This window comes from Canis aureus, chromosome 5 (assembly GCF_053574225.1).
Source record: "Canis aureus isolate CA01 chromosome 5, VMU_Caureus_v.1.0, whole genome shotgun sequence".
NCBI classification, from domain to species: Eukaryota; Metazoa; Chordata; class Mammalia; order Carnivora; family Canidae; genus Canis; species Canis aureus.
In genome coordinates, this window is record NC_135615.1 from 6,901,706 (window position 1) to 6,924,822 (window position 23,117).

The 23,117-nt window shown below is 36.3% G+C and overlaps 1 protein-coding gene across 5 annotated transcripts in view; it reads right to left on the bottom strand.

The window, feature by feature from the left end:
* MYO3A (myosin IIIA) overlaps positions 1 to 23,117 on the bottom strand; it is a 239,889-nt gene that overhangs the window by 115,700 nt on the left and 101,072 nt on the right. For 4 of the 5 annotated variants that reach the window (XM_077896753.1, XM_077896751.1, XM_077896754.1 and 1 more), the window contains 5 exons: positions 15,199 to 15,298; positions 13,450 to 13,566; positions 12,102 to 12,206; positions 11,910 to 11,993; positions 7,508 to 7,710 (listed from right to left, as the gene is read on the bottom strand). In XM_077896753.1, coding sequence (XP_077752879.1) covers positions 7,508 to 7,710; positions 11,910 to 11,993; positions 12,102 to 12,206; positions 13,450 to 13,566; positions 15,199 to 15,298 — 609 coding nt within the window. The remainder of the gene's footprint in view (positions 1 to 7,507; positions 7,711 to 11,909; positions 11,994 to 12,101; positions 12,207 to 13,449; positions 13,567 to 15,198; positions 15,299 to 23,117) is intronic. The other variant, XM_077896752.1, reaches the window with a different exon arrangement.

Consider the following 23,117-nt stretch of genomic DNA (forward strand, 5'->3'; position numbering starts at 1 on the left):
CTATGGTAATCAAGATAGTATAGTACTGATAAAAAAAAAGAAAATAAAATATATCAAAGAGGGCCAAGAGCAATACAATGAAGCAGACAAATGGCATCCACATGTCAAAAAAAAAAAAAAAAAAAGGAATCTAAACACACACCTTTCACAAAAAAAAAATTCATAGACCTATAAAACTCTTAGAAGATCAACTAAGAAAAACTAGCTGATGGTGGATATGGTGATGACTTTTTAGATGCAAAACCAAAGCCATGATCTGTGAAAGATAAACTGGACTTCATTCAAATTAAAAACTTCTCTATAAAACATATTTTCAAGAGAATGGGAAGATAACCCAGACTGGGAGAAAACATTTATAAAAGATACATCTGATAAAGGACTGTTATTCAAAATATATAAAGAACTTTAAAAACTCAACAAGAAAACAACCTAATTAAAAAGTGGACCTCACCGAAGAAGATATACAGATGGCAAATGAGTATATGAAAAGATGCTCCACATCATATTCATTAGGGAAATGCAAATTAAAATCACAAGGAAGGGACGCCTTGGTGGCTCAGTGCTTGAGCATCTGCCTTTGGCTCAGGGCATGATCCCAGAGTCCTGGGATCAAGTCCCGTATCAGGCTCCCTAGATGGAACCTGCCTCTCCCTCTGCCTATGTCTCTGCCTCTCTTTCTGTGTGTCCCTCATGAATAAATAAATAAAACCTTTTTTAAAATTAAAAAAAAATTAAAATCACAAGGAAATATCACTCTATATCTATTAGAATGGCTAAAATCCAAAACACGGATAAAACCAAATGCTTGCTAGGATGTAGAACCAAAAGAACTCTCATTCACTGCTGATAGGAATGCAAATTGGTATAGCTACTTTAGCAGACAGTTTAGCAACTTCTTAGAAAATTATACATACTCTTACCATATGATTCAACCATCCAGGTCTTTGGTATTTACCCCAAAGGAGTTGAAAACAGGTTCACACAAAAACCTGTGCAGGATGTTTGTAGAAGTTTTATTCCTAATTGCCAAAACTTGAAGCAATCGAGAAGTTCTTAGCAGGTAAATGAATAAATAAACTGTGGTACATCCAGACAATGAAATATTAATTCGGCGCTAAAAAGTAATGACCTATCAGGACATGAAAAGACATGGAGAAATTTTAAGCATATGCTACTAGGTGAAAGAAGTCAATCTGCAAAAAGCAAAGCTACGGAGACAGTAAGATAGATGATCAGTGGTTGCCAGAAGTTGGGGGAAGTAAGGATGACTATGCAGAGCAGAAAATACTTTTTAGGCAGTAAAAGTACTCATATACGATACTCCTATAGTAGATACTTGCCATGCATTTGTCCAAAGTCAAAGAAAGTACACCACCAGGAGTGACTCTTATTGTAAACTCCACCGTTTGGGTCATTACAATGTGTCAGTGTAGTTTCAAATGTAGCACTCTAGTGTGGGATGTTGATACTAGGGGAGGTTAGGCATGTATGGGGTAGGAATGTATCTGTACCTTCCTCAATCCCACTCAAAATCCCACTGACTTCCTCAGTCTCTCTCTGTGTGTGTCTCTCTTTTGCTGTGAACCTAAAACTGCTGTAAAAAATAAAGTCTTAAAATTTTCCTAGGGCTTCTCTTCCTGTATGCAATATAATTTCAGTAGAGATAGAAATTTTACCTTTGTTCTCTTTCCAAATTTTATTTATTCTTTTGGTACACAGTTTTCCTAAGAAACAAAGATGAACATATCCACATGCATTTACTTCTCCAATGATGCAGTAAAAAATATTTGGACTTACAGGGTATCTGTGGCTTTATCTTATAATCTCTAGCTTTATTTCAAGGTTCTGCCAAAAACTATTATAAGAATAATTTTTACAGAAGCTCATTTTGGGCTCCAACACACAATTCATGCTGGTTTAAAATAACATGGCTAAACATTTGATATTTGTGCTTCATCAATCACTATTTAAGATGCTTTATTTGGTCTTAAACAAATAAAAATACAGAGGTGTGCAACTTGATGAAGTGATTAATGTGGATTCCTACTCTTCCTTGTTAGTATTTCCGAAAGAAGGAAAACATTTTGAAAGAAAAAAGTAATACTGCTTTTGATTAGTATGCATTCTGGGTTGAGACTGTTCCCTGAGTGTGGGAGGGCATAATATCACCCCTGGAAGGGGTGTTCAAATGGAAGACAGTTCAAATGCCCAGAAAATACAAATCTTTCAAAAGTTTGAGCCCAGGGGAACAGGGCTTGAGATAAAATAGCTGCAGAGGAAGGGAAAGCAGAGTTGTGAAAACCAGTGTAAAAATTGATTCACAAGTATTTAGACATGTGGAGTGAAGGAAGGGTCAGAGGCTTCATATAAATGGAGGAGGATGGTTTCCTTACCCCCAAAAATGATCACAGGAAAATAAAGACGTTTAGGACAATGCATATTCAGTCAAATTTTATATGGCAGCAGGATAGCTAGGTACTTGGATAGATTCAGAGACAAATCGACGTCAGAGAGAAAAAAATCAGAGAAGTAGGAAAGAAGTAGGACTAGAATCAGGAGAATCTAGTCAGGCAGCCAAAGACAGGTGACCTTTTCAAGCAAAGGGTGGTCCATAGACTCAGATGTTGAAGTGAGGACCAGCATGTCCTTCAGAATGGAGGTCCCCAGTCATTTCTTGTACAGTGAGCAGTGATATTTCAATGAACACCAACACTGTACATGAGAAGGTCAGAACAAAGCTAAAAGTTTACTTCTTGTCTTTTATCACCACAAAATAAAAGTTCTCTAAGACTGGCACAGCACATACTTTAGTTTGCTTTGTTCTAATGAAATCACTTTGATTGCCCTATGTGTCACACCTTTAATGCTTAAATGATGCAGTGTATAATTAGAGATGTGAGTCATAAATGTAGACACACAAAATTGGTGGTTTTCTCTTTAATTATCAGTTTACATTTACTGAGAATTATAATTTGACAGGGCCTGGAGATGCTATAGGAAACACACTGACCTTCAGTTGGATAAACAATCAGAGAATTAAAGAAACAGGAAAAGAAGATACTGCCGATAATTACCCATATCTTACCCTAACTACATCAAAACTGCATTTGAGACAGAGGACCATAGCATCCCATACATGTTCATATGACCAGTGGTTCCCAGGTCAGAATGGCTATGGGGAAATGTAGGGTCTTAGCAAGTTACCAAATATTTCTCTGACTCTGACCGCACCCCTAATTGGGAATCTTCCTTAGAGTTCCACTCAGCCATTTGCAGGAAGGTCCTCAGGGCTATCTCATGTGTGTTCACCTGCTCTGGCCCCTGAGATCACCTATGCAGCCAAGACCTCTAACACTCTCAAAACTGTGGCAAAGTTCTCAGAAGGGGGGCACCTGGGTGGCTCAGTGGTTTAGCATCCGCCTTCAGCTCAAGTCGTGATCCCAGGGTGCTGAGATCGGGGAGCCTGCTTCTCCCTCTGCCTGTGTCTCTGTCTCTGTGTGTGTGTGTCTCTCATGAATGAATAAATAAAATCTTCAAAAAAAAAAGAAAAAAAACCACAAAGGTCTCACAAAACCTTTGAATCACTGACAAAGTGGCGAGCAAGAAGGCTTGGAAAGCCAATAATGCAGCTTTGTCTTCATAAGGCCTCATAGGATATTCAGGAAACAGTGCTTTTCATTTTTTGTTTTTAATTCCAGCTTCCTCCACCAAGATTCCTTCCTCCAAGACACATGGTCTCCTCAATTCTTCTCCCTTGCCCCCTACCTGCTCACAATGAACTCAATGTCTACTTTACACAGAGACTAGAAACCATCAAGTAATCAGCAAGCTTTGCTTCAAAGCATACATTATCCAGAAGACTGAGCTGCTTTACTGGAGGAATCCTATCTCATTCAGCATTATATTTCCTGTGCCTATTACAGTTCCTGGCACATAGTTGGCACTCAGCAAATATTTGCCAAAAGGATGGATAAATGGATGGATGGATGAATGAATGGATGAATGAATGGATGAATGAATGGTGGACTTTGGAGTCAGATAGAGACATGGGTTCAAAACCCAACTCAGTCATTTATTAGCTTTTTGGCATTAGGCGACTCATTACAATCCTCAGTTCTAGTCTCCTCATGTACAAAATAGACAATAATATCCTGTCCTATCACTATAAAAATTAAAATAGATAATGCATATAGAGAGTTTATTAGCACAGTGCCCAACACACAGTAAGTGCTCCAGAAATAATATTTTCCTTCCTCCACAGAGAGACTACTCCACATCTACCACTTTTGTAGATGCCTCCTACAGCATCCGGTAAAGTGCTGGGCATCTGAGAGAAACACCATCAATACTTGCTGCAGGAAACTCTAGAAATGGGGGAAATGTGCAGTGAAACAGCTATAATTTATATTTGTGATTATTATTGAACATTGACTTCAATATGCTCACTTTCTTCTTAAAATTAAATACCTCTTCTATGAATTTCTTCTTTAATATCATCTGTATTTAAGGATGCCTGGGTGCCTCAGTCAGTTAAGTGTCTGCCTTGGGCTCAGGTCATGATCCCAGGGTCCTGGGATCAAGTGCAGCATTGGGCTCCCCGCAGGGAGCCTGCTTCTCCCTCTGCCTCTGCCTGCAGCTCCCCCTGCTTGTGCTCTCTCTCTCTGTGTGTATAAAATAAATAAAATCTAAAAAACATAAAAATAAAAATAAATAAAATCATCTACATTTAGATGAGAATTCTAGCCACAACTGACATGATACTGCCACCATTAGAAACAAAAATATATATAAACAAATATAACATACATATATATTTATAAGCACTTTAATATATAAACATATATATGAACATATATAAATAAAATATACATAAAAATAAATGTGATCAGCGATTAGGATGGGATGATATAGCAGAGGCAAAAAGAGAAAAGAACTTATTCCCTTAAAAAAAAGGGGGGGTAGGTTCATTTAAAAGGCAAAAATGCTCTGGTTCTTTTCTGCCACCTCAGATCCATTCTCCACTCTATGCCTTATGCTCTGTGATGCAAAGAACTCCTCAATTATCTGTTTGATACTTCATTTTCAAAGATCACACAACGTTTCTCTAGAATTTAAAAATGCAATTGAAATTAAGTTAAAAAATAGGGGTAAAAAAATAGAAAAATTATAAGGCAGCTGTGCTCAAATTACAAACTGAGTTGGATTTCAACCTAATTGTAAATTTGGAACTTAAAGTGCTTTATTGGGGTACTTAATAAACAACTCTGTAAAACTAGAACAGTTCTTTAGGGAGGTTGGAGAAAAGTTTAATTAATTCATGGTATGTCTAAAATATAATCCGAATTATGCAATCTCCTAGAATATATCCTACAAAATATATCAATAGGTATGAACAAGATTATTTCTCTGGTTACAAACCCAGGGCCTCATTGTGTAGCTCCAAAGGTCACTGTACACAAGGAATTTGGGAATGGTGCTTTGGCACACAGCTCCATACAACTCACTGTGAGTGGTGCCCCTTGATATTGTGTATCATGGCGGTCCCACCTAAATCTCAGTAATTCAGTCCCTTAGGTAGTTCTTCCCCAAAGGCTTGAAGGAGAGTCTTACATGGTTATGAGAACAGGACAGATTGTTTTGAGAACCAGTTAAGTCTCCATATCTGTGTATAAGACTCCAAGGTTCCTCTAGGCATGGGTGGCAGAGGCACATGCATGTCCACTGAGTTCTGGGGACCCAGCACATCAATAATAGTGGCTGCCATTTACTGAACATCTTCAATGTCCCATGTACTGCACTAGGTGTTATTTCTAAGCTTCACACAACTATCCACACTATTACTGCTAATAATGCCTTAAACTTATGAAGTTCTTACTATGGTGTTTATCATGCTAAATCCTTAATAGGCATTATCTTAATTGATAGGTAGGTACTACTGTTATTTTCATTTTAAAGATGAAAAACTGAGGTACAGAGAGGTTAAGTATTTCAAATCACATACACAGTAAATTGCAGAACCAAGATCTGAGAAGGGTTTTTAGGGTCTAAATATCTTACCCAAAGTGAACTAGTATGTGGTGAAGCTGCAATTCAAAGTATTCATCTTGTAATCATTCCTTATGTATTTTGAACTGAGGACCAAAGGATAATTTTCCACATTGAAAGCTGAATTCAGGAGGTGGACTCCAGGCAATTTATATTCACAATTTATTCATAAATTGAAGAGTAGTAAATTTGAAGGTATTTATGTTAAATAATAATGTACTAATACATAACAAAATTTGTGTTCTCATGAATTTAACAAATGGCATATTACTATAGTAATGGAGATATGCTTGGTGTAAAATCTACATAAGACAAGTGAAAGACTCTAACTTGCCATACTTTTTTTAAAAAGATTTATTTATTATTTGAGAGAGAGAGAGAGAGAGAGAGAACACATGCATGGGGAAGGTAAAGGGCAAGCAGACACTCTGCTAAGCATTGGGCCTAACACCGGGCTTGCTTCTCCAATCCTGGGATCATGACCTGAGCCCAAATCAAGAACTGGATGCTCAACCGACTGAGCCACCCAGGTGCCCCTAACTTCTACATTTTTTAAAAAAGATTTTACTTATTTATCTGAGAAAGAGACAGCAAAGAGAGAGCACAAGCTTTGGGGGAGGGGCAAAGGACAGAGGGAGAAGCAGACTCCCCACTGAGCAGAGAGCCTGATATAGGGCTCAATCCCAGGACTCTGAGATCATGACCTGAGCTGAAGGCAGATGCTTAACTGACTGAGCTCCCAGGTGCCCCCCAGAACTTGCTACAGTTTTTAAAAATAATACATACACCCGGGTACAAATCTAATGTTTTGATTATACTTTCCATATAAGAATAACAAAGATATTTTGGAATCATTAGGACAGGAGAGAATTTTTGTCATTCAGGCACAAGCTGCCAAAAGGAACTCATTCAACCTAACATCAAAATATCATATTGGTGGCTTTGATCAGCTGGAAATTAAAAAGGCAATACAATTAAGCCCATACCTGAATCTTTTATTTGGTGATCTGGTCCCTTGTGTACAACTGTAGGAAGGATAGAGTTAATATAAAGATATATATAAATATATATCTTTTAAAAGACTATATATAGTCTTTTAAAAGAAAAAAAAAGACTCCTGTTTCTAATTAAGTTTCACATTAGTTTTGTGTAGAGAAATAAATTCCCTCTTATTTCAGAAATCACTCCAATTTATCCTGTTAGTATCTATAATAGGCATAGGTTTTATATCTGATATCATATATTTCAGGTGATTTATTAACTCGTCTACTAGATGTAACCTGTGAGGATAAGACAGTGCTGAGGGACCTCTTTGACTCTAGTAGTAAGTACCTTGCACACAGAGGATGATCAATACCATTTTGCTGAGTTTTTTAAATATGTAAGACATTTTACTATTTTAAAAACAAAAAGCATTATCTTTGCTAGTTTCCCAGAAAAAAAATATTTGAAATGTACTTACAGAGCTTGGTGGATAACTCGTGATTTCTCCAGAAGATATTCAGAAATCTGTGCTCCCACTACAGCTCCAGAAGAGGTAAATTTCATTTCTAAGTATTTTCCAAATCGGCTGGAATTGTCATTTATAACAGTGGAGGCATTGCCAAAGGCTTCCACCAAATTGTTCACTTGTAAAATCTTCTCTTGCAGGGTTCTGTTATTAGCCTAGAGAAAACGTCAAGATTTTTTCAAATGTAAAAAATTAATTTTGTATATAATAAAATGTCTCTTCTTTGATAAGCACTCTACATAGACATAAAGGTATTGAGAGTACATTCTTGGCATACCACCAGACGTTACAATACCTGGCCTATTTTTCCCTTTCCATATGTGTGTTCCCATTTGCTTTCTTCAAAGGGCAGAGATTTTCTATACTTCTATTGAAATATAGTTCTGTTCAGTGCCTGATTTATAAACACAATTTATAAGCAGTCTATACATAGTGGGCATAGTGGGGTAAACCTCTCATTTTATTATTTTCCTCCTCTCCCACCCTGGGCCCCCATCTAAATGTTCCCCAAAGTCATAAACATTTCTGTTGGTTCCATGGAAGCTGCTAACATCAAAATAAGGGAATAATTTGTGAATTCAGAAGCAGGGGAAATGGAGTTACTGTGAAAACTAAGAACAGCTCAAGTGTGGATGGAAGGAGTGAACCCCAATCAAGGTCAGAGGGCCTGCTTGGCTTGGCTCTCCCCATTTTCTCCTACCCCATCTCATATATTCCTTCCCTTGAACAAGCATTGTAATTATTATTATTTACTTACTTACTACTTTATTGGAAATTCCACCAAGTAGAAATTTATTTGGTTAAAAAATCAACCTCTTTTAGAAGAATTCCCCACTCTAAGATGGTTAAGGGGATATCAGTCATTCACATCTTAGTAGAAAGTAGATTGAGTAGATTATGAGTCATGTAAAACCTTGTTGAGATCAGCTATGTGAAAGGTAAGCAAATTATATAAAAGAGAGGAACAGCTGGTATTTCTGGAACATAGCCCACATTAGTACATAGATGAGCTGGAGGAGGCATTCACAGTGAGGGTTTGAGTGCATATCAAACCTTTTAGGATCTTCTAAAAGAGGCAATGAGCATTAAAAGAAGAGAGTAATGAGCATTGGGGCATACTTGACTCTTCTAAAATGTTTAGGGGTGGCCTTGCATTCATAGAAAGGTGAGAAAGCATTCAATCCACCAAACATCCCATTTTTTGTATCTGGTAAATCTTTATCAAAAAGATACGTAAAAACATGATAAGATCTAAGATCTAATAAGGTTAGGATTCTGGGAGCTCTATCTATCTATATCCCCAATTAATATTAAGTCCCATTTTCAGATTACTATTTAGATTTTTAGATTAATATTGAGTCCCATTTTTACATCTAGGATAAGGTAAAGTGATTAGATAAGCAAGTTTGCTGGCATCTACAAAACAAAATTCACACAAGTTAATCCATCATTGATGAGACCCTCTATCAAACCACAAACCAAGAAAGAATAGCAAAGGCCCTCATGGATGGCCCGAGAAAATTAATTTCAAAAAATTTAACCATTAATTATGGTAGGGCAGTATGCTGTGCCTCACCACCATACTCCCTCCAAAATTACATCTTTTTTTCACTGTGATGCTTATCTTAGAAGTAAGGAGAGGGGAAATTGATGGGCAGTGAGATGAGGAAGGACTGAGACGACAGACAGTCCTGAACACTAGCTTCCTGGTCTCTTCTGGCTCTTCTTCTAGTCCCAAGGCAGGGGAAGGGGGAATGTCACAGGTCTAGTTAGTTAAGGAGGGCAAATTAGCCCACTGAGCAAAGTTATGTTTCTATTCCATACCCACACATATGATTGAAAATATTCAAACTAGTTAATTGGTTTTTAATATAAACACAGAAATATTTCAGCTCATTATTCCAAAAATGAATTAGACTCAATTAAGCAGTTGTTCTGATAGGAAGAAGAGGCCTTATCCTTTTATAGAGAGATTAGATCTATCCTTGCACTTGCAGTACTTTATAACACAAGATTCCTATGATCACAGTGATGGCAAAAAGTTTAACGTAATACTACACAACTATGTGGATCATAATAAAAATATTCACAGGGATAAGTTGTACAGAATGGTTTTCTGTTTTTTCTTTTTTAAGTCATCCTAATAAGAACATATAATTAATTCTTGACTTATTTCAAGGACCCTACCTGGAGAATCAAGCCAAATCTCTATTGTTAACTTCCTTTTTTCAAAAATTATGGTATATTTAACATACAGTGAGATTCATCTTTTATAGAGTACAGATCTAAAAGGTTTTTACAATAGATATTTTTTTAAGGATTTTATTTATTTGTTTGAGAGAAAGAGAGAGAGAGCAAGCAAGAGCACAAGGAGAGGGAGAAGGAGAATCAGACTCCCCGCAACTTGGGGCTTGATCCCAAGACCCTGGGATCATGACCTAAGCCCAAGTCAGATGCTTAACTGAATGAGCCACCTAGGCCCCCTAAAAGTTTTTAAAAACATATAAAATCATATAACCCCCCTCTGCAACCCAAACATAGGGCAGTTCCATCCCTTCCCAAAACTATATCATTACCTTTGTAATCAGCCCATCCCTTCCTCCCCAGCCTCTGATAATCACTGGTCTGTTTCTGTCTCTATAATTTTAAATTGGAGAAATGACATATAAATTGAATCAGATAGTATGCAATCTTATGAATCTAACTTCTTTGACAGAAATGTACAATGCAAATAAGATTATAGATTTTATTCTTGTATCAGTGTTTGTTCCCTTTTGTTACTTAGCAGTATTACACTGTATAGATGTACCAGTTTGTTTATCCAATCTCCAGTTTCGTTGTTTCCACTTCCTGGAGATTACAAATAAAGCCACTATACATATTTATTTGTGGGTTGTTGTTTTTTTTTTTTTTTTTTTCGTAAACATGAGTTTTCATTTTATTTGGATAAATGCCTAGCAGTAGGATTGCTGGGCTGTGTGGTAAGTGTAGTTTAACTTTATAAAAAACTTCCAAACTTTTCCAAAGTGATCACAGTATTTTGCATATCACCAGCAATATATGAGAGTTCCAGCTATCCTAAATCCTTCTCGGCAATTAGTATTGTTAATTTTTTAAAAATTAACCATTTTAATAGATGTATAATGATGTCTCATTGTGTTTTAATTTGCATTACCCTAATGACAACTGATGTTGACCATTTTTTTATTTATTTGCCATCTACAGATTATCTTTGGTGAAGTACTTTTCAAATCTGTTCATTTTTAAAATAAATTTTTATTTAAGTATAGTTAATATACTCTTTTGATCATTTTTTATTACTTGGTCTCTTACTGAGTTTTAAGAGTTTCTTTTTACAATATATGCATTAAGGATCCAAGTCTTTTATTAGATATGTGACTTGTAAATAGTTTATTTGAGTATGTAGCATGTGGTTTCATCTTCTCAGCAATGTCATTAGGAAACAGAAATTCTTAATTTTGGTGATTCTAATTTTTTCCTTTGTGGATTATATTTTTAATGTGGAATATAAATGCTGTAGCTCTCTAGTAAGTCTAAAAAATCAGGTAGTTTTAATCCTCCAACCTTGTTTGGAGGATTCAAACATAATTGTTTGATTATTACAGTTCCCTTGCCTTTCCATATAAATTTTTGATTCAGCTTGTCAATTTCTGCAAAAAAATATCCTGCTGAGATTTTTACTGTAATAGCACTGAATCTACAGATCAATTTGTGAAGAACTGGCATAATAATATTGAATCTTTTAATCCATGAACATGGTATATCTCTCCATTTATTTAAGTATTCTATGATATCTTCTATCAATTTTCTCTACTTTTCAGCAAATTTCATACAAGTTTTATAAGACTTAAATAGCTAATTTTTTGGTTCTATTATAAATAAGACTTTTAAATTTAAATTTCTAATTGACCATTGCTGGTTTATATATATATAATGCAAATTAACTTTTGTACTATATGTGATATATATACATTTATAATGTATATAAAATATATAAATACAATTGATTTTTGTATATTAACCTCCCTTTAACCTGAAAGCAACAAAAAGAGAAAAGTAAAGAAAGTATTCAGTAAATGTGCTGGGGCTAAAGGGAGAAAATCACATTTATAAAGTCTTTCCTAGTAAGAGTGACAAAAGTTAGAATATCCTCAAAACAGAGTATATGCTTTTTCTACTGTTTGTTGTATTTTAAATTCACAGAGAATAGCATGTGTGTTTTATCATTTCCCTACATTATTAAATGTGGGAATTAGTGAACATTAACTGAATCAGCCCTATTAGGTTCTGAAATATAATAAGTATTTGTTAGGATAGAGAGAAAACATGGTACCTTTCCAAGCACTGTCAGCTGCTGAACCAAAAGATGAGCACTTTCTGTCTTTCCTGCACCACTTTCTCCAGAAATAACAATGCACTGCACAGTGAGAAAAGGAAACCATGAGAAGACTTCCACTTCACAACATCTGGCTCACACACAAGAAGCTAAAACGAGAAATTTCTAAGGAAGTGAGACTCTCCTTACCTGATCTGAATTATATGCTACCATTGACTGGTATCCTAAATCAGCCATTGCAAAAATGTGAGGAGGATTGGCGGTTCTCTTCGCTCCAATATATAATCTGGAATGCTAAAGATCAAAATGAACACATTTTGTGAGACTTTCCTTTTTGTTTTTGTTTAAATCCTAGATTATTTACAGGCAGAACACCCAATTTTTAAAGCAAAACATAAATCAAAATACGTTTTCATATCACCAAAACATTACACACGTTACACACACATACTGCACACACATATATGCACAAATCATACACATTATATAAAATAAAAGCCTGACATAAAAGAACCCAGAAATATGATGTGACATAATAGAATATAGTATCACTCTGGTAGCAGTATTTAAAAGAAGACTCTGGGAAGTGCATATCACTTCCAAAGCAGAACTTGATGTTTCAAAATATTATTATTTCTTTAAATAAAAATAGACTATAAATAAGAATCAGGTATCATTTTGTTGACTATTCCCTGGATATGATGATGTCTGGATATGATATGATAATGTCTGACATATGATTGCCACTTTTCTCCTTTCATGTCATTTGACATACAGTCTTTGATTTGTCCAAATCACCAAGTTAACTGATAGAAGAATCTGAAGAAAGCCCAGATTTCTGGAACTTAGCTCAAGGTTCATAAACTTACCATTGTTCTTGTAAAATTTAAGGTGGTAGAGTATGACAGAATTATTTATTTCTCACATATAAAAAACCTATTATTCATAGTATTAAATGATTTTCTAGAATATACAAATAGCTAAAAGAGAATAGGTCCAATTAAAAATGAAAGACAGCTTAGTTCAATTCCAGAATACTGTTCTACATTTAAACCATTAGGGTTTGAATAATGGATAATTATATATTTGTATTCATAAAACACACATCGTCTGATACTAAAAACCAACCACTATGTCAAAAGGAATTCTTAAATTCATAATGACAAGTTTCACAGCCACTATGTATATATTACATGTGAGACAATATAATTATATTTTGACTCTCCCATACAGGGTTCAGAGGTAAACAATACCCATGCACTTTTGCAGGTATCTCTTTATTAATATGATACATAGTATAGACCAGTTACTAATGACTGGAAGTAATTACCATTCTGCCATATACTTTCGGAAAAAAACCACGAATCACATCCAGCTTGATTCACCTTCTATTTCTATCTCTATGTTCTAACTATTGATTTCACTGTTTCTTCAAGGCACTGAATAAAACTATCTTTGGCATCATCTAAATTAACTTGAGTATCTTAATAGTATAACTATTAGCACAAAGTAAAAGAATGCAAGCCACACCACATACCTCTGTGGAATAAAGACCCAGACTCTGGAAAGGGTTAAGAGCAATGAGTATATCTCCCACATAGATATAAATCTGATCTCTGGAATAACATTTCTCAAGTTGCTCTGAGACTGTATTCTACAATAAAAAAAATAAATTAAAAAAATCATTATGGTCAGTTATAAGTTAAAATGTAAACAATAATAAATAAAACATCTGGAATTGGGGTCAAAGATCAGAAAGGAATAGCCATGCTGACAGTAAGTAGTATAACACTAGATCAGCATTCTGCAGTGTTCTGGTCAGTGTTATTCTTCCACTTGAGAGGCATTTTCTTTGGTCTTGAGAGCCACAGAGGGATGGCATTGTTCTGTGTGTTTTCCAAAGGCTATATGAGATATTACATAGATATTATATGTAGGGAGCCTTCCAGAAAATAAGTGAATGCAGGAGATGAAATAAAAAGGAAAAATTAATAGAAAAGGAAGGGGAAAATACAGTGAACATGACTTTATTGCAAATGAAGGTTATTTAATGGCTGTATAGAATGTCCTAGCCCTTTGCTGAGACATTTGGCTTTATGAGGCACAGTAAAAAGCTCAGAAAAGTAACTTTCACAGTTGATAAATCATGAGTACATGAAATCAATTTTAATTGTGTCAGAAATCATCACTTACAGTATGACACAAGAGGAGAATAGAAGACCATAGCTCAAAAATGAGACAAAAACAAAAGCACAGACAACAGAAAAAGCAAGCCCAATGTTTAATATATAGGTCAGCAATATGATGAACAAAGCCTTCTTAATAATCCACGAGCCTAGAAATTCCCATCACTGGAGAATTCGGTATGAAAAGATTCATAAAGGTGTTGGTAATCTCCGACTGGCAAATACTACTTGATTACAAAATGTTTGATATTCTCAAGAAAGATTATTTTGAGGAAGTACTTGAGTTGTTTAAGCAACCCTTAATTTACCAAATGACTACTTCTGTTCAGAAAATGTCTCCTGATTTGTTGAATTTCTAAGCATATCTCAGGCATGCATTAGATGTATTTGAAAAAACCAGTTGATCATGCAGGATAGAGATCCTAATCTTTGACTGAAAAGGAGCTATTTATTTCTCTAATGATCTGATTACCAGAATAAAGGGAGATGAGGGGGAAGGGAAGCCATAACTATAATTTACCAGCTTGGATTTGTACCTTCACAAGAGATACTTGAAATAGTTCTGAAGTCACTAGGATAAGGAGTTTCAAGCAGAATTCAAAGCCCTGTGAGAACAGGAACTCTGGGATCTCATGAGGGGAATAATGACCAGATAAGAGAGGCTCTCAGGGTTTCCTAGAGGCCTCTGGATACAGCCACTGAGCATGGAGCAGAAGAAATAGAGGGAGGATGCTGTGTGGAGGTTGTAGGAGGCAGACAATTTTCTGACCTCAGTAAATCATCCCTCTGAGACTCCCAAAACGAATTCAGGGGAAGGAGAGTCTGTAATTTATAGGCAACACATGCTAATGCAATCCCACATCCTTGTAATTTGACTATCAAAAGAAAAAAATTAAAAAAAGGAAAAAATGGACATCAGGCTGTAGAGATCTGGGAATTTGAGTTACATGTAGTCAAAGTAAGATAGGAGAGATAATCGGGAAGCTAAGAGACAAGGAAAGCTTACAGATGCTATTATTCAAACAACCTCCTGCACATACCACCTCTGTAAATAAAACAAAATCTAGAATGTTTAAGTTTAATTAAACTGAGTCTCTTACCTCATCCAAAACGTCTAGGGTTGCTAAATCATCTACATCCTTCAGACTGGACATTAGTGATCTACTGAAGTTACTCTTCTTGGTGTGAAGACGCTCATGTCTGTGGAGCAGTACAGAGAGAGAAACACTTTCTGTCTTGAGAACTTATTACTGATCACCGTAGAGGTAAGTTTTAGATACATATGAGACTTACAAAACTTCTGTGAAGTTGATTTCTTCAATTCAGTGCTAATCATTTACCAGAACATCGTCTAATATATTTGATCTGTTTTCTCTTCTCTATTGGAAAATTGCAACATGTCAAACTTACTTCACGGATGATAAGAAGAGTTCATTATTTCTATCAAGAACTCTCCTATATATAATTTGCCTTAAAAAGCTTCCTCTAAATTCCTATGTGTGATTCAATCTGTTTGAAAGTGGTGAGTCAGAGAGATCTGAATTCATTAGATTTCCGATTTTGTCTGAGATAGTGTCAGGCCATTGGTGGCCAAGGAATGGTAAGATAAAAAATTATTATCCAAAAAAATTTAAGAGGAATACAAAATAAACACCACTGTGGATTTCCAAATGGTTAAATGTATGTGGGAAATTGGCTTCAGGCAGTAGGAAGTTTATTTTCTTTTTTTTCTTTTTTTTTTTTAATTTTTTTTTTTTATTTATTTATGATAGTCACAGAGAGAGAGAGAGAGGCAGAGGCACAGGCAGAGGGAGAAGCAGGCTCCATGCACCGGGAGCCCGACATGGGATTCGATCCCGGGTCTCCAGGATCGCGCCCTGGGCCAAAGGCAGGCGCCAAACCACTGCGCCACCCAGGGATCCCGGAAGTTTATTTTCAAAGTAAAACATTTCAGCAACTTCTGATAACAGCCAGAAGATCTTGATTTGACATGAAGGCTGGAGAAGTTGCTGTGATAAACATCAGGGTTTGTTTCAACTTTTCTGGACATGAAATTATCATCTCCTTGGTATTTTGAACAAAACTGTATCTTCAGTGCTTATTTTTGGAGATACAATAAACTTTTTAAACAAAATGGGGTTAGAGGTGCCAACCCCCAATGGAGTCAAAAATCCAAGTACAACTTTGGCTCTTTAAAACTTGACTTCTAATAATCTACTATTGATCAGAAGCCTTACCAATAACATAAACAATTGATTAACACATATTTCCTACGATATATATATATATATATATATATATATATATATATATATATATAAAATTCTGTATTCTTACAATAAAGTAAGTTAGTAAAAGAAAATACTATTAAGAATATTGGGTGATGAGCATTAAGGAGGGCACATGATATGATGAGCACTGGGTGTTATATGCAACTGATAAATTATCAAACACTGCATTGGAAAGTAAGCATATATGTTGGCTAATTGAATTTAAACAAAAAAAAAAAGAAGAAAACCATAAGGAAGAAAAAATACACTTACAGTGTTAATACTGTATTTATTTAAAAAAATCTGTATGCAAGGTTTGAGGCAGCTCAAACCTGTGTTGCTCAAGGAGCAACTGTACATTTAAACATTTCAATTTGTCTATTAGTAAAAGGAATAAGTAGACTGTAAGGAATAATAAGAACCATACCACTTACTCAGCAAACTTTAATGGTTTTTTATTGCTTATGAATTAGTCACTAGTTTTTAAGGAATTTTAATTCCAGTGTAGTTAACATAGTGTTATATTCATTTCAGATGTACAATACAGTGATTCAAAAATACATTACTCGGTGCTCATCATGATAAATGTCCTTTAATCTCCTTCACCTATTTCACCCATCCTCCCACCCACCTCCCCTCTGGCAACCACCAGTTTGTTCTCTATACTTAAGTGTCTGTTTTTTTTTTTTTTTTTTGGTTTGTCTCTTTTATTCCTTTGTTTTGTTTCTTAAATTCCACATATGAGTGAAATCATATGTTATTTATCTTTCTGAGTGAAATCATAAGGTATTTATCTTTCTCTGACAGGCTTACTTCGCTTTAGCATTATACTCTCTAGCTCCATCTAGGTTGTTGCAAATGGCAAGATTTCATTCTTCTTATGGCTAAATAATAGCACATCTTCTTTATCCCTTCATCTATCTGTGGGCTCTAGGGCTACTTCCACAGTTTGACTACTGTAAGTAATTCTGCAATAAACACATGGGTGCAGGATGCCTGGATGGCTCAGCAGTTAAGCTCTGCTTTTGGCTCAGGGCCTGATACTGGAGTTCACGGATCGAGTCCCACATCCGGCTCCCTGAAGGGAGCCTGCTTCTTCCTCTATGTCTCTGCCTCTCTCTCTCTGTGTCTCTCATGAATAAATAAATAAAATATTTTTAAAAAACACAGGGGTGCACGTATCCCTTTGAATTAGCATTTTTGTATTCTTTGGGTAAATACCCAGTAGTGTGATTACTGGATCATATGGTATTTCTATTTTTTTAAGAGATTTTATTTATTTATTTATTTATTTATTTATTTATTTATTTATTTAAGACACAGAGAGAGAGGCAGAGATTAAGCAGAGAGAGAAGCAGGCCCCCTGTGGGGAGCCTGATGTGGGACTCGATTCCAGGACCCAAAATCACGACCTGAGCCAAAGGCAGATTCTCAACCCCTGGCCACCTAGGTGCCCCTATGGTAGTTCTATTTTTCCCTCTGTGGGGAACCTCCATACTATCTTCCACAATGGCTGCACTGGTTTGCATTCCCACCAACAATGCACAAGGGTTCCTTTTGCTCCACATCCCCGTTGTTTTAGAATTAAGTTACTATTGATAAACTGTCCCCAACTCTATCTTCGTCCAGCCCTTCCTTTGGTTCCCTGGATTCTGTTTTCTCTCACTTATTCAAGGACACCACTGGTCCTCTCTCACTCCTAACATCACTCATTTTCCCTCAACTTTTATAGTACTTCTCTCGAAAGAAACAAACACAACATCCTGCCTTGACTTCCAGTTTCTTCCATCTACTGCTCTATTTCCTTACTTTATAGCAAAAAATCCTCATAAGAATTATCTATACTTAATTTCTTTCCATCTATGAAGGAAACTCATTTCAATCAGGCTGCCATCTCTCACCCCACGGAAACAGCTCTTGTTACGAACATTAATGGCGTGACACTGCTAAATCCAATGGGCAAGTCTAAGATCTCATTTTACTTAGCATACTGGCAGTACTGACAAATTCCTTCTTAAATCACTTGTTTTGGTGTCCTGTACACTGCTCTTGATTCTCTTCCTTGCCTCGTTGGCATCTCCACCTGAGAATCTTTTTCTGGTTCCTCCTCATCTTTCTGTTATGTTTGGGATCTCCCGCGCTTCAATCCTTGCATTTTTTTCCTTCTTTGCCTACATTCACTTCCTGATTTCATAGCATTAATTACCACTCACTCACTGACCACTCTGCTGATCTCCATGCTTAAGCATCCAACTGTTTACTCAACACTTCACTTGGAAGTCTAACACATCCCAAAACACATTCCTGAATACGTAGCCCCAAACCTGCTCCTGCCTCATGAGTCTCATCCCAATAGGTGGTTCCTTCCCTTTTCTGATTGTTCAAGTGATCCCTGGCTCTTCTCTTTTTTTATCTCCCTTGTGCAATTCATATATAAATTCCATCAGCTCTATTGTTAAATTCTATCTAGAACCAGCCATTTCTCACTGTCATCACCTTCCACCATATTGCATCCCAGTACCACTATTGCCTCCCACCCAAGAGGTTTCCCTGTGCCACCTTTGCCTTCTACACTTTCCATAACATGGTAATCAGTAAGATTTGTGCTTAATTTATTTCCTTCCTCAGCTCCTTGTGTGATGAAACTTTATTGACTTTTCACATTTCACCTCAAATGCCACCTCTTTAAAACTTCTCAGCATAAATCTATACATCTTCAGGACAAATATTTTAGTTATATCATTTCAGTCAATCATTTGTATATGGATCTTAGTTCCTTTACTAGATTGTAAAGTTCCTCAGGATGGGGCTATCTCTTCAACCTATGCAGTTGGAGAAGCTGAACATCCATATGCAAAAATTTAAAAATCTAGACACCAACCTGGCTCCTTTCACAAAAACTGATCAAAATGGATCACAGACAAAAATGTAAAATGCAAAACTATAAAATTTGTAGAAGGTAACACAGGAGAAAAATCTTGAAACCTTGGGTTTGGAAATGAGTGTTTAGATACAACATCAAAAGTATCATCCATGAAATAAAAAATCAGTAAGTTGGACTTCATTAAAACAAAAAATTCCTGCTCTATGAAAGATACTGTTAAGACAACAAAAAGCAAAGCCACAGACTGGGAGAAAATATTTGCAAATCACATACCTGATAAAGGATATGTATTTAATAAGGCTATTTTACTCCTATTTTCAACTCCTAGATTCCTCAATTTTGATGACATTTACAGAAATTCATGAATATGCACTTACTGGTATGGATAATTTAGTTAATATCTGAATCCCTTACTACACTGTAAATTCCATGATGCATGAGACTATGTGTCTTTGGTTCCCCATTGTATCTGGGAAGCAAGTAGATCTTAGGGTCCTGGGATCAAGTGCCGTATCAGGCCCTAGCTCTGTAAGGAGCTCTCTGTCAAAATTTTTTTTTTTTAATTTTTTAAAGAAAGTTTCTTTGGGATGCCTGGGTGGCTCAGTAGTTGAGTGTCTGCTTTTGGCTCAGGGCATGATCCCAGAGTCCTGGGGTTGAGTCCCACATCAAGCTTCCTGAATGGAGCCCGCCTCTCCCTCTGCCTGTCTTTGCCTCTTTCTCTCTGTGTCTCTCTCATGAATAAATAAATATTAAAAAAATAAAACATGTTAACTAAATGTTAGTTGAATGAATGAATCAATGTATATCCCACATAATTTCTGGCACAGAATTTCCACATTTGCTGAATTCAATAGTTAGTTATGTTAGTTATCCCCCTATTTCCAAAGAGATTCATATTATTTTTGAGAAAACAGAGAAAGAAATCCAATTATCCATTTAATTGAAGGACCCTGAATTTTTCATCTGTTCTTATGGGCCCATTTGGCAGCTAAAGACTGTTCCTGGAGAATTACAAGAAGCAGATGGTGAAGATAAGGGGGATCAATATTTGGCTGCTAGTACACTCATTCTTCCACTCCTGTGAATTCATCCTCCTTGATGCTTCTGGTATTAGTTTCCAAAAACTTAGACAAAATCTTGTTATTGTAATCGCTGAAAGCCTCAGATGGCTCCCCATTTTCTACAGGATGGCTTAACAACTCCTTAGTGTGGAATTGATGGCCTTTCACAGCCTTGTTTCAAAGAGCATTTCCAGCATCATCAGCCATCATCTCTGTACCAAATATTCTCCAACATGCCAAGTATTTTGAGATTCTGTGCTTTGCTCATTCCATTTGCTCTACCTGGAATTATTTTCCTTCCATGTCTGGCAAAGTTCTACTTATCATGCAAAATCAGGCTCAGATATCATCCTCTCTGTGAAGCTGTTGCAGGACTTTGGAGAGAGAATGTGCCACTAACAGAGAAACTTTCACCTTTAGCTGGGTATGTTCACCATTTTTACCAGACTAGGAGAAACTTGTGGGCAGAGCCCAAGTGGAATTCATCTTTCTATGTCTGGCATCAAAAATACAGAGGCATGAAATATACTGGTGGTTTGAATCATAACATTGAGCCCCACCCAACTAGCTGGTATAATATCTCTCGGTGTGACCAATCCTATGTCCTTCCCTTTTAGTGCATATCCCATGATTTCTGGCAAATCCTTTAGTAAGCCAGCTGGCACCAAAACCTACCTGACCTATCATCTTTCTAAACTTTTACAACTCTTATATCCACATAATTGAATTCTGGGATTCACAGGGGTTTTTGTTTTTTGGGGGGGAAGGAAAGAGAGCATAAGTGGGGGGGGGGGCAGAAGGAGAGGGAGAGAGAGGGAATCTGAAGAAGGTTCCATGCTAAGCATGGCTTGATCTCACAACTCTGAGATCATGATCTGAGCTGAAATCAAGAGTGAGACACTTAACTGAATTAACCACCCAGGTTAATTAATAGTTTTTTTTTTAAAGATTTTATTTATTTATTGAGACACACAGAGAGAGAGAGAGAGAGAGAGAGAGAGAGAGAGGCAGAGACACAGGCAGAGGGAGAAGCAGGCTCCATGCAGGGAGCCCGACGTGGGACTCGATTCTGGGTCTCCAGGATCACACCCCAGGCTGAAGGTGGCATTACACCGCTTAGCCACCGGGGCTGCCTGTTAATTCAGTTTTAATGGAAAATATGAAATTTAGAATTTTATACCCAAGTATAGGGAGGTTGTCAGGCTGATATCTTCTGGGAAAAGGGGGAAAAGCATGCATGGAGGCCTAGAGGCAGGAGAGTACACGGTGTACTCCATGCACTCGGGGAAGAGCCCTGCAGTTGAAACAGTGAGAGGGACCATGGTGCCTGGTGAACTTGGGCTCTGGACATAACGGGAAGCCAATGAAACATTTTAATCAAGAGAGAGAGTCTGGAGAGATGCCTGGGTGGCTCAACGGTTGAGCACCTGCCTTTGGCCCTGGGTGTGATCCTGGAGTTCCGGGATCGAGTCCCACATCAGGCTCCCTGCATGGAGCCTGCTTCTCTCTCTGCCTGTGTCTCTGCCTCTCTCTCTCTCTGTGCCTCTCATGAATAAATAAAATCTTAAAAAAAAAAAAAAAAAAAGGAAAGAGTCTGGAAATGACAGAGTGCAGTAGCATATTTTAGTCAAAAAAATCATTTTACTATACTCTAAAAATAAACATTATTACTAAACATTATCACACTAAGGACAGCCAGGAACTGTTAAAATTCCAGTAGTGAATATCTTATAATTGAGGATAATACATTCTAAGAACATATCATAAATGTAGTATTTCAGATTAGTAGAGAAAATAAAAAATTCAAGAAATTGTGCAGGGACAGCTAATTGAAAATTTGGGAATCATGTACCTTATATAAAAATAAATTCCAGGTGGATTAACAAACTTAAATTTTTAAAAATATAATCATAAAAGTTTCTGGAGAAGATACAGAAGAACGGTTGTAAAATAATAATGGGTAGGAATGGAATTTGTAAGTATGACTGAGATAGAAAAGAGAATGAAAAATATGGGGTAGATGTGGCAGGATAACAATTTTAATCTGAGTAGAATAAGAAACACAAGTTATAAGGAAAATTTAAAAATCTGCAGTATGTATGATGGACAGAGGATCAATATGTTTAATATTTCAAGAGCTTTTGAAATTCAATAAAAAGAGCACTGAAAATGAGATATCACAAGATATTAGGATAGTAAAATTGTACTAAACATACAAATTTTAGGCTTTTCTATTTTGATTTGGAAAGATAAATCTATCACTACCATTTCCAAGAAAGACATATCACCAGAAAATACTGAAAGCTACTTATCTTACCTAGATTGATGGTATTAAAATAGGTGAATCATATAATCTCTGTTGCCTCTTCCAGTCCTGGAATTCTATAATTTGTCAACCTAATGGGCTTGATAATTTTGCATATTGATTAGGTGTATTACCTAGGAGTTTGGTGACTGCTTCATTATGAACAGAAAGTGTGGAGTCATTTTCTAGGACTCCAAAAAACTCATTTTTTTCTTTGTCCCTTATAAAGACTTTATCGGGGCGATTGTAAAGATGGCTTGGCCCTATTCTAGAACATGACTCCTCTATTAAGATTTCTCTTCAATTCAAGAGTAGAGGGGCTAAGGGATGTGGAGGATGGTTGAGCCAGTTACAATAATGGGTATAAAGTCAGGGTGGATTGTAGATTTGACTGACAAGTTATTAGACCCTGAACTGAATTCTGAGATGGTTATATAGAAAATCAAGTTATTTCTGAAGCTGTACTAATGCTTTCCTTTGTTTAGATTGTGATATTCAT